At 44.4% G+C, this 12221-nt stretch overlaps 1 protein-coding gene across 3 annotated transcripts in view; it reads left to right on the top strand.

The window, feature by feature from the left end:
- The window catches only part of LOC104338506 (vascular endothelial growth factor receptor kdr-like), a 142222-nt gene that overhangs the window by 96435 nt on the left and 33566 nt on the right, over positions 1-12221 (top strand). For all 3 annotated transcript variants that reach the window (XM_075435195.1, XM_075435196.1, XM_075435194.1), the window contains exons 13-18: positions 2509-2802; positions 4936-5082; positions 6718-6843; positions 6955-7061; positions 8293-8428; positions 9755-9859. In XM_075435195.1, the coding sequence (XP_075291310.1) occupies positions 2509-2802; positions 4936-5082; positions 6718-6843; positions 6955-7061; positions 8293-8428; positions 9755-9859 (915 nt within the window). The remainder of the gene's footprint in view (positions 1-2508; positions 2803-4935; positions 5083-6717; positions 6844-6954; positions 7062-8292; positions 8429-9754; positions 9860-12221) is intronic.

Genomic DNA, 12221 nt, shown 5'->3' with positions numbered 1-12221 from the left:
GCTCCCAGAATGTTAAGTTGGTAGCACAAACCCTGCATTGGTGAAGTCCAGTAGCCCAGCAGCCAGCTGAAGCTACTGAGCATCCTTCATAAACTTGGGCCTAGAAATCAACACATCAAATTCACTGGGAATTTGCACCGAAATGTCAGAGATCTCTGGGCGCTCCAGCCCGTGTTCTCACTGCCATACACACGCCAGTCCCTTGTTCCAGGGGATGCAGTGCTTCCCTGGGGTGAGTCTCCCACAGCCATTCAAGGAAACTCAGCCTGGGAAACAAACGGGGCTGCAAGTGGTAAGCAGAAATTCTTCAGAAAAGGCTTCCTGACAGGCAGAAGCAAGGGCAGACGGGGCTGCCAGCCTAACCGCTGATGGCTGAGTTCAGCTTGCCCTGCAGATTTGCAGGGGTTCGCTGTGTTTTACCCTGGGTAATGTGACCAAACTCCCACCTCGTCACTTGACATGGAATCCCTTCGGACTTTCACTGAGACCCAGCACTTCGGATCACAGGATAATTCAGGGTGGAGGGGATCTCAGGAGGTCTCCCAGACCATTGAGCTTACTCAGAAGTTACTTAGAACTGAGTCTAACCAAAGATCCATCTACCTTAGTACTGTAACTCTTGCCAGAGCAAATAGCAAATGCTTAGAAGAGAAACGAAGGAAAAGGCCAGTCAAGGGGGCGCTTTTTCCCTATTTTGGTTTGACAGATTCAGGGGAGATGCCGAGATGTTGCTCGTGCCACATCTCAGTGTTTTCACTGGACCTCAGTTCTTCCCATTTAGAGAAATTCTGCTGGCCTCAGACTTTCCCCCCTTTTTGATAAGCATCATCTTGACATGCTGGAACCACAGGACATCAGATGTGAAGAATGGATGTATTACACGAGTCAGTTTGAGCATACGGCAAGCACTAAGCAAGAAAGAGAGCAACCGAGCCTAACAAAACACAGCATAAAGTAAACTGAAATTTCATGAAAAGGAAAGAAAAGAAAAGTAACAATTTCCACAGCTGTGGCCTGAGGGGTCTCTTCTCTTTTCAGATCTTTTGTAAAACATTTCTGGTGCCAGTCTTTAAAAACCATGAAGCAAAGCTTATTGGTTCTATTCCAGATGACTTGTGAAGAAGAGAGACTTTTAATCATATCTGAAGGCTCCTTCAGGGCTCCGGATTTTATACAATATATGGTTTATTATAAGGCAGATTGGTTATTTCAACAACCTCGCTATTTATGCTTAACTGTAGCTTCGGCAGAACTTTTTGCCAGAGTCTGCAGTGTGAGCCCCTGGCCAAATTCCAGCTCCCATGTGGAAGTTGTCAGATTGCAAGGGCAATGCGTACTTGCTGCCCTTTAGCTTCTGTCCTTCTCCAAGCACCATCCATTTCATCCTAGCTTGAGAAAACATCTTACCAACAGCTTGGCACTGAAGCAATAATCTACCAGATTTATCGCAAACAGTGTTCATGTTCAGAAGGCAACCCAGAGCAAGGCCTCCCAAAGTGTCCCATCCTTGTACTACACCTCGTAAAATTTATAAGGGATTCCTCATAACTCCCCGCTGCTTGAAAATCCTGACCAAACAGATGTAAAAATAATTCCAAGTCACTGTTGTTATCAATGCACTTTCATTCAAGTCTGATGGGTGGGTAGGCCACAGAAACTAACAGAATTCAAAGGGAAAAGAATATCTTTCAGAGACAATTTAATCGTAGGTCTCTGGCGGCTAATGCAGTAACAGGAATGTGTCTGTGGGCCAGACCCGGGCATTCTACTCAGAAACATTTTTTCTTGTCTTCAGATGGACTCAGTTTGCCACTTCAGCAAAACTGATTTTTCTTCTGGCTGAAAAATTACTAAAAATATAGCAAGAAACAGCTTACTTTTTTGTGGATAGGTTGGACTCATGCCTCAAAGTATTCCTCTGCTAAACATAAAGGCCTGAAGGACTCGTACATCATTAGCCCAGTTAACCCATCCAGTGATCAAGTAAATATCCACCAAGGCACACGTGATGAAAACAAATATTGGCATAGTTGGAGTAAGAGAGAAATGGGAAGATTGTTCAGTGGTGAAGAGAGAGAGTGCTACTTCTGAGAAATGGGAATAGGTTTCTTTATTCTTATGCAATTACACTTTCAAGCACTGATTGCAGGTAGAAAGAGAAGAGCTCACAAACACATTTGTCTACCTGGATAGACAATCTCTCTTGATTAAACTCTCTTAGTCCATTAACTACTTCTATTTATAAACTTTCAGTTCATTCCTTGAGAATGTAATGATGAGAATACTGAGAGCTGGACTACCACAGGTCAGCCTCGGGACATGGGAGGTCCGTTCGTGTACCTAATTCACAAGCACCACTGCCAGTTTGCACACGCAAATGTGGGTCTCATTAAAATTGGCTCATTTCCTTACGGCTGGCCTTTGAAATTTGACCGCCAAGTGCAACCAGGCAGCCAAAGATCTTCTCAGTTGTGATTTAATTGTAAACATGTTTTCTCTTCCTTCTAGATGTGCCATTTGGGCTGCAAACAGAGCCACAAGTGACAACCATTGTGGGGAATGACGTCCGGCTGACCTGCCGGGCTTCCAGGTACATCTACAGCCACCTGGCCTGGTATTACCCCTCCTCAGAGGTGGCTCTCAGCGACTCTGTGATCAAGAAAACGGACAATTATTCCATTTCTTTGATACTGGTCATTACTAATGTCACGAAGGAGCAGAGTGGCCTCTACAAGTGCAGAGCCCAGAATCAGCACAACAGCACCGACACGCTAGAGCAGCACACTCAGCTCCTCGTCAGAGGTAGGTGCTGCCCATGGAATATGGCACTGGGGCGTGCTGTCGTTCTGCTGCCGGAGCAGAAACGCTGCGCATCTGCTGCTCCCTTTGAAGCCTTTCAAAGCAGAAGGTGCCCAACATTTCTCAGGGACTGTCCTAATACAGACTTTGTGCTCTGGTTTCTGGGTTTTTTCGCATTACTGTATATGGATTGACACCTAGCCATACATATTACTCATCCAGCCACTGCTGGTTTTGTATAAAATATTTGCCTTTACACGTAAAGGTGATTTCAGATGCATTTTGTATTCCTAACTCCATGCTGGGTGCAGACATAGTGTTGACTGAGGAGAAAAGGCATCACCCACCATGTTACTAACAGCACAACTCTATCATTTGGGTCTGTCACCCCAGATCCATATGACTTTGGCAGAATACTCAACACACTTAGAGCTGCCAGGTTGATATAGATACCTAAATAGATCTGGATCCAGCAGACGTAATCACAAACGTCACTGGTCAAGTGTATAGTCAAGTGACATGTCCCATTTATTCTGGGTAAGTGGGATGCACTTTGTTGTAATAATAGTATTTTCTTACTTATAGCCAACCCCCCAACTCTTTTATTTTCTTAAAAATAGTAACACTACAGATCCTGAAGCCTGGTTTCTTTGGCTACGTGAATATAAAGGGCAGGACACTTCTTCTGGTCAAAACTCACTGAAAATTAGTGAAGTGTCTTCTGCTTCGTAGTGAAGAAAGTGAGTGATCAGGCCCAGGCCTTCTCAGCAGAAAAAAGTGCTGCTGGAACGGGTGAATTTATTGGCTATACTCCAATAGAAAAACCCAAAGCACAGAAATGCAGTAGAATTGAAACAAATAGTAGCAAGACAGGGTGTAGAAGACAGAGTCCTTCAGAAGCCGAATTAGACAGTGATTTTCAAATTGGCTTCTCCACTTACACTAATGGCTAATGAGCCACCGAAGGCACAGCTATGCTGCCATAGGCACTTGTCACTTAGGTGAAAACCAGGCCATGCAGTGCTGGCTTCAGCCGTGCTGAAGCAAAGCAGCACATCTCCCATGCAGCCTCCCACTCCGTGCAGTCCCTTCCCCCTCCGTGCAGGCACACACATGAGGAGGAGATGCTCACCCACGCCACAGCTGTGGCTAGCAGGGCTCCCATACCTGAGTGGGAGGTGATTTATTTTAAGAAGTGGCAGAGGCACCTGCCTCTTCCTGCAGTGCGGAGGAAGGGAAAGAATCTCCCCCTGGTATTAACAAGTGCTAGCGGTCTGGCTTGTCCCCACAGCCGGAGCCACGTGTCAGCATCATCTGACTCGGAGGCACTGGGCTTTCTCTGCACTCTCCATTCAGGCAATTCACTTTTCTCTCCCTGGCAGATATTTTTATTCGTTTAGTCAAATTTCCACCTACACAGACACCTACACGTGATGGCTATGGGAAAAACACAGCCAAACTGGGAATATATCCATGGGAGAACTGGAAGCTTAATCACATTCTTCTGAGAATTACTGGGGTCTGTTATTTGTCTGGCACATGTCTGAGAGACAAGTATTCCAGAGAATACGTGTGGAAATGCCCCTGCAAACCAGCCCTCCTTCCCCTGTACAAACAAGGCCTTTTAAATGTACTAACACCCACCAGCTACCGTCCTTATTGCAGGTTTTATGTATTTTTTATGCTGTGCTTGTGATTTTATTCATTGCTTTCCTGGTCCTGTCATAAATGAACATAAAGTAGAGGTTAACAGCTTTGTAGTAAGTAGATAACTGCACTCATGATAGAGAAGATGAAATCCTTAGAACTGTTTCCTCTTTGCCTCCTCCTTTCTTTTTTGGTATTCACTCTGCATTTGCTCTACCCACTCACTGTCCCCTATTTTCTTCAGGGGATGAGAAACTCAAGGAGGTTCTAGCTGAAGCTGAATCTAAGCTTGGTCAGTCTGAAAATAAGCCAAATGAGCTTATCCACGCCTCCCATAATTTGGGGGATTTTTGCTGCCACTCATCACCCACATCTTTGCCACTTCCAGCCCAGAGAGGCCATCCAGGTGGCCAAAGGAGAGAAGATGGCAGAGCTGCGCGAGGTGCCTCCTGACATCTCACTGTGTTCTGTTTTCCTTCGTGACTGTAGCAAAGGCAGCGCCGTACGTGATACAAAACCTCACGGATCTGGAGGTTAACATCAGCGGCAAGATCATTCTGGAGTGCAAAGTCAGTGGAACTCCTGAACCTCAGATTACGTGGAGGAAGAACGGCTACCCCATTTCAGCAGCATCAGGTGGGTGTCCTTGCTTCCCAAGCGCGCTGCGATATTGGACGTTAACACAGGATAATGGACTTGCAGGTCTGCCACAAACATAGGAGCTACAACTCCACGGCTACTGCAAGCATGGCTGAATCACGATGGTATACGCAACCAAATACATCAGACCACTGCAGTAGTCTCCAACTCGGACTTTGAGGTCAAAGCTGCCAACCCATTACAACCCAATGCCTGCTTCTGCAGCTCGCCTTCCGCATGTGGCAGTGCTCGTGTCTGCAGTCAGCCAGACAGTCCGCATACATTAGCATAGCATTAGTAAATGAACAAGTACAGCGTGCTGCTGTTCAGTCTGCTTATGCGAGACAAGTATTTGCATACAAAACTGAGACAGAGTGTACCTGCTTGTCAGGTGGGTCTGAAAACACAAGCCTGAACCATCAGCTATCCTTGGGGCCTGATCAGAATATATTGCAGCAAATTGTGGGCAGTCACCTAACAGACAGGTCCAGGGCATGCCACGGCACATTACACATCCTTTCTTTGTCTCCCACAACACAGTATCGAGAACATGCTCTCAGCGCAGTGCTACCACGGGCAGGGAGCATGGGCTCCCCTACCTGAGCCTGGAATGCCTTCTCAGCTCTCTGTCCTGAGATCGCTTATAAATCATGGAGAATCCCATGTCCGTAGCGGGTCCTGTGACTTTAATTCTACATCTTGGACTAGGTAGGAAATCTAGGATCATCCATAATTCAGATCAGACTGTTCCGAGAGAAACTCTTTATAGCTACTGAAATTTTATAAATAATTCTAGAGGGACGAGCATGTAACTCATCCAACCAATGGAAACATAAATAAAATATTTGGAAAAAACACCCCAGGGTAAATATTTCAGCATGGTGCATGGCAAGTTACGTGCAGTACTCTTGTTAACAGCAACAGGATTCACAGGCAGCACACCCAGAAACTCAAATTGTCCTTCCTTTTTGGATTCAAAGACCTGTTTCCCTATTTCTGCCCCAAACATATCCTTGGTGAAACAGATGAGCTCTCAGTTTTGTGCCACAATTCAGGAAAAATTAAAGGTGGAAAATGAATCTGGAAAATTAATTGCAGAAAAGCCTCACATATCTAGGTCATATCTAGGCAACCTTCCTCTTCCTACTCCACCTCTAGCCCCCAGCTGCCTGTGAATCCAGGATTGCTCCACGCAGTGATTTTTCCAGGGATTTCCAAGTTCCACATTAGAACTCCCCTCACTTCCCACAGCCTCCAAGACTTCTGCTTTCTCCAATAATTTCATCTAGTTTCCTTTTTTCCCAGTGTATCTTATCGCTATCAGAAAACCTATCTTCTCATCACTTCACTAACTTCCATAGAAGTTTTTTCGAGCTCTGTCTGCTCATAAAAAATTAACAGCCGTATTTGCTGTTGGTTAAATGATCCCCAAGCAATTTACACAGGTATTGAACAGAAAAAAATGTCAGGGAAATTGCCAGACCGCAATGAGGAGCACACTATTAAAATGCCTCCTAACAGCACGTAGCAGGCCTGCATGGCTGGGAGCTGACTTTCAGTTCTCAGTCTCCTAAAGGCATGTGTAGGCAGGTAGATTATTGTGATAATATTAACCAAAATTCCTTCCAACAGGAATTTCCATGGAAAATAATACCCTGGTCATCGAGCGAGTGAAAAAGGATGATGAAGGGCTCTATGAATGCAAGGCGTCCAACGACATGGGCCAGGACAGCACGTCAGCCTTCATTAAAATACAGGGTGAGTTCCAAGCTGAGGTGAAACGCATACACGGTGTCGGACTGAGGAGAACTGTTGTTCAGTCATGGACTTCCGCTACATTTAAAATTTGGTTGTACATTTAACCTCCAGGTTCTGAGGAGAAATCCAACATTGAAGTTATCATTTTGGTCTGCACCGGTCTAGCCGCTACCCTCTTCTGGCTTCTTCTGACTCTATTCATTCGGAAACTGAGAAAAGTAAGAGAGCTTCCATATTGCACAAAGGGTCTGGGATTGGGCCCAGTTTATGCATAGCATCAGAGTTTTTGGGCCAAAAGTTTGGTAGAAAAACTGCAAAATGTTCCTATAAAATTTCAGTCCAAGATTTCTGCTGATAGTCTTTTACCTTCTCAAGAGATCACTTGTACTCGTGAGATTTCTACCCACTTCCACAGTACCATAAAATCAGGCTTCTGCCTCTTTAGGAGTCAAAGCGGCTTGGCAAGATTAGGAAACCCCAAAAAATCCTAAATCCCCTAAAATGAGGGCTTGATTTCACCACTTGTCTGATAAGATTCCTCTGAAACATAAGTATTAAAGGGGGCCCTGTTTTGAGAAAGATCCTGGGATGGTTCTCTAGAAATGAGCTCAAACCACACAATCTATTTTGTCTCCAAGTCTTGCTATTCTTGCATCTCTCTTTTTTGACTCAAAAAAGTAAAGTTTCAATAACGTTCGAAGGAATTTAGGTCTGGTTTTCCTGAAACAAACAGTAACAGAAAGGCAAGCACAGCGCTCTGCTCTGAAGCTCACCAAACTACACTTCCAGTGCTGATCCCTAATACTTGAGTAAAATTTCCTCTCCTATTGCAAATACAGAGGTTAATGTTTTCCTCCTTGAGCTCACTTTAACAAAGTTGTGGATAACAGTGAATTTCCTATTACGTTTCACACCCATGCAAGTCTGCCCACAGGACCCACCAAATCACAGCTTCCCACTAAGCAGCATCAGAAGTAGCAGCTTTCACCAGCTTTCAATTTCAAATTGTACTAAGCAATAGCCACGAAGTGGAAAACTTTGGAGAACCGAGCCTGCAAAACAAAACACTATGAAAATGCCAAAAAGCTCTGTAGTGCACCAGGAAGCACAAGTCGTGGCGTTCCCATAGAAAAGCACTCATCTCCTTTCACAGATACAGGTAGAAGACAGTGATCGATTTTGCGTCCTCAGAGTATTTACCAGCATTAATCAATGCCTCTTCCCAGCACCCCTGAGTGGCAGGCATACATAAACATTTAATTCCCAGATATCAAAAAAAAGAGAGGCAGGAAGCTGAAGTGATGCATTCATGGTTCGGAATAAACGTCAGAGCGAAGCCTGGAATTCAGGGAACTCCCCAGCCAGCACTCAGTCTTGCAGACGACAGTTCTCTCCCATTAGACTTGCAAGGTAAATACTGTGAATAATTTCTCCACACCCTGTTTTTAGCCTGATGCCACAGACATTAAAACAGGATACCTGTCGATTATAATGGATCCAGAGGAAATGCCTCTTGACGAGCAGTGCGACCGTCTCCCCTACGACAGCAGTAAATGGGAGTTCCCAAGAGACAGACTGCGGCTGGGTGAGTGGTTTGGGTGTTATTACCGTACAGAATGATGATTTCTAACGCTCCTCAGTTTCACTGGATCAGTTGTATAACCCCAGAAGCAGCCTATCATTTAGTGCCAGTGTACTACCTGCCATCCTCAGGGAGAACTGGCAGCAAGTCGCAGAATTCAGGATCATCCTTAATGGGAGGTGAAACAAGAGATTTGGTAAGAAAAGCAAAGATGATGTCTCTCAAAATAGGTACCACCTCTTCTTCTTTCTTGGAGAAGTGAAGCCAAACTCTTGACAGGGAAGAAAGGTACCTCCAGGTACTGTCCCTGCCAAAAGTATGCTTCCACATCCATAGAGGAAAAGGGAAAGAGAAGTCAGTCTGAAAGGTGACAGTCTTTCAGTGAATTTTCTTTTTAAGAAATCTATGAATTTATCAAATAATCAATTCCTTATCGACCACCTGAACTTAGCTTTGAGTTGTAAAGAGCTATCATGACAAAATGAACCAAATTTCATTCAACAGCTCAGCTCACTGGAGGATAGAGCACGAAGATGTAAAAAGCAGGTTGTGTTTGTATAGAGAAACAGTAACATCTGTGTGCAATGATGAGCACAGGGAATATATCTGTATTTGTGTGTGCTCTTGGTGCTTCAGCTGGAAAACATGGGAGAAGGAGGAAGACAGACAAAAATAACAAAAAACGAGGTGATGGTGGGATAGAAGGTCAAACTAGCAGAACCAAAAAGCCAGAGCATGATGTCCAGTGTACTCTGCTGCATGGTGGGTCAGAGCCCTCAGAGCACACTAGGTAATACAGGCATTAAAATGCAAATGAAAGGGAAAATAAAGATTATCATCTTAAATTCCAGTTATTATACCTCTTATGTCAAATAAAAGTCAATAACTGAAGGATTAAAGGGTTCTGACTGCCTGAGTGCCTTAGCTGCCTATCTCCATGACTGTGATTCATGAGAGATCAGGCTTCTACAATTCTGTGTGGAACCCAAACTCCGACCTTCCTGGGCTTCAGGACAACTATACCTAATGTTTTTACCCTTAAGCCATATATATATATTCAGCCTTGCCTTCAGCTGAATGCAGATTTATTTATTCTACTCTGTTCTATCACATACTGTATTGCATTAAAGTCATATGGATATAAATCATACCGTTCATATCCATATACTGCAAATATGTGATACAGGCTTCTATTGACTATCGGTCTACGTTGTGCCTGGGCACTGGAGTCTTGTATTTCTTGCATAGCTGAGAATGCATGTTTCCCTCTTATCTGGTGCAGACTGTCATAAGTCACCTTTGGCTCACTCTTGACTCTTGCTTCTCTAGGTAAAACACTGGGTCATGGTGCTTTTGGGAAGGTGGTGGAGGCGTCTGCTTTTGGCATTGATAAATCTTCAACCTGCAAAACAGTTGCCGTAAAAATGCTTAAAGGTACATATCCCTCTGAGATTCTCACAAGACTGCTCAGGGAACCTGTGGGCAATGAGGTTTCCAGTTCTCAGCTCCAAATCAGTCCCAAGTTCATTGTGTTCCGAAGGGAGTGGGTTTGTCATATGGGAGCAATTAGTCATTATACAGTGAATGTTAATGTGTAGGAAATGACAAGTGGGCTCCATGCCGTGCTGCTGATTAAGTCTTGTATTCCTAGAGGAGGAAAACAGCAGCTTCCAGGTCTGGGGGGTTAGGAGGGAAACAGATTACAGAATGTAATTACATGAGATAGTCTGAAATTGGATCTTAGCCTTCGATCACAGCCCTTCCAGATGTAGAACAGTTCAAGGGGTAGAAAAAAAAAGCAACGCCAAGGGAGTGAATTAGAGACAACTTGCTTGCAATTACTGAAATTAAGGAAAGCTTATACCGTTCAGTGGTGGGGAAGGGGGGAACTTGGACACAATTCTTTCATGTTCTATTTTACATACAAAGCCTCTGCAGACAGCTTATGAATAAATGCATCAGCCAGTACATTGACTACTTGGGTTAGAGGTTTTTAACTGCTCACTTAGGATCTTTTCAAAGATACAATCCATGCTCACTGGATGGCTTTGCATAGCCCACATTGCTCTGCATTGCTGCTGCATGACAGTATTAACCCCCGCAATGCCACCATTCAGGAACTTCTATCACAGTATTGGGCTTCTGTTGCTAGCTGCCTCTCCTGACGCTCTGCTACTCCCCATCTCTCTGAGACTGCAAAAACATCCGTTTATCACCTGTCTGGACCTTCTCCCAATCTGGTCTCCCTTCTCTGCATTAGTCAGTAGATCTTCAGATCATCTTCTCTCCTGCTGTTGTTTCTTCTGTTCCATGCCCATCTCCAGATCCCTGAAATATCCTAGAAACCCCTGATCCAGGCACACTCCGTTCTCCATCCAAAACTTACTACCCTGGATAGCTCCAGGTTTTCATTCACCTCCACACTGTGCTTCCCAACTGATCCTCATGTCAACTCTACCCTGCCTGCACATATTCAGCAAACTGTTTGACAGTTCCACCATCATTTTACCCTCTCCTCCAGCAGTGGAGGCAGCAGCCTCCTGCTCTAACCCGTCCCTCCCCAGCTAACGCGCCCATAATTCATCACTTTCCTGAATAAAGCAGATTCTCTAGTGTGAATCAATACATTCATAAGGGAAAAAAAAAAGCCTCTGGAGATGTCTGCATTACTGTAATTCCAGCACTGTCATTTCCATGAAGTAGGCTGGTATCAGTTCTGGGTTGAAGGCTAAAATTTACTGTGCAAGATTATCTGAAACACTTCTGAGGCTGTTCTGTTTAGATTTTGCCAGGCATGTGTTCCAGCTCATGCCAGGGTAAATCAGGAGTAATGCCACCCATGTACACACCCACCTACAAACACTGTTGACCGAAGAAACCTTGAGCTCGGAACAGCTCCTTCTTTCTGGCACAGTTTGGTGAAGGATTTGTTTATGGAGCATTCTACAAGCAGATAAAGAGGCGACATCTGTCACACCACATGATCTGCTGTGTAACTGTTTCTTCATATTTAAATCTTACATGACACAACGGCAAAATCAGAGGAAACAGGACACAGCCCTTTTTGTTAAAATACATCACGAGAGTTTTGGAAAGAAGGCAGAGGAAACAAGCTAGCATCTGAACCATGTTCTGGTCTGAGAGTGCCTTTCTTAGCTTTGGCAACAAAAGAGAATGGCAGTACAGTGCAGCTTGCTAGCCAGTGCTTCATCAAGTGTCAAGTTCATGGTTCACACCAAACATGACTCCCTCTGCTTTGCTGGAAAAGGTATTTCTTGGGTCAATGAGATCTCACAGTGCTGAGATTTAGTAACGCTGTACAACCCAGCAACATTTTGGGACCCAGCTTACATACGTGTTGGATTCCTCCACCACCTGCAGTGGAGACTTACTCAGTACTGTGGAAAAACATGTTCTGATGTACTGTAAAGAAGTACTACGAAACTGCACATCACCGTTGTAGATGGAGGAGCATGTTCTTCCGTGTGCTATTGTTGCTTGGAGTGGTTGTTTGTTCCTTTGCTAAGCTTGGGAAATTCGGTCCTTGCAAAGGCTCTCTGATATCTGATTTGGGGGCGAGAGTTCTCCTACAGGAAAGTAACCCTCCATAAGCTGTGCTAGAGAAAGGAAGAGTCACCCAAAAGATAAAGTGTTATTCCACTTCATAAAGGTCAACAGACAATGAAACGGATGAATTATTATCTGTTAAAGAGTCTGAAAAGCAAAGATACTAAAAGTAACCTGGGTGGTTTTTGTTTCCAAGTATAAACAGGATCTTGCTGTGTCCTGTTAAAAA

This window comes from Opisthocomus hoazin, chromosome 14 (assembly GCF_030867145.1).
Source record: "Opisthocomus hoazin isolate bOpiHoa1 chromosome 14, bOpiHoa1.hap1, whole genome shotgun sequence".
In the NCBI taxonomy this organism is placed as follows: Eukaryota; Metazoa; Chordata; class Aves; order Opisthocomiformes; family Opisthocomidae; genus Opisthocomus; species Opisthocomus hoazin.
This window is presented reverse-complemented; position numbering and strand designations above follow the sequence as displayed.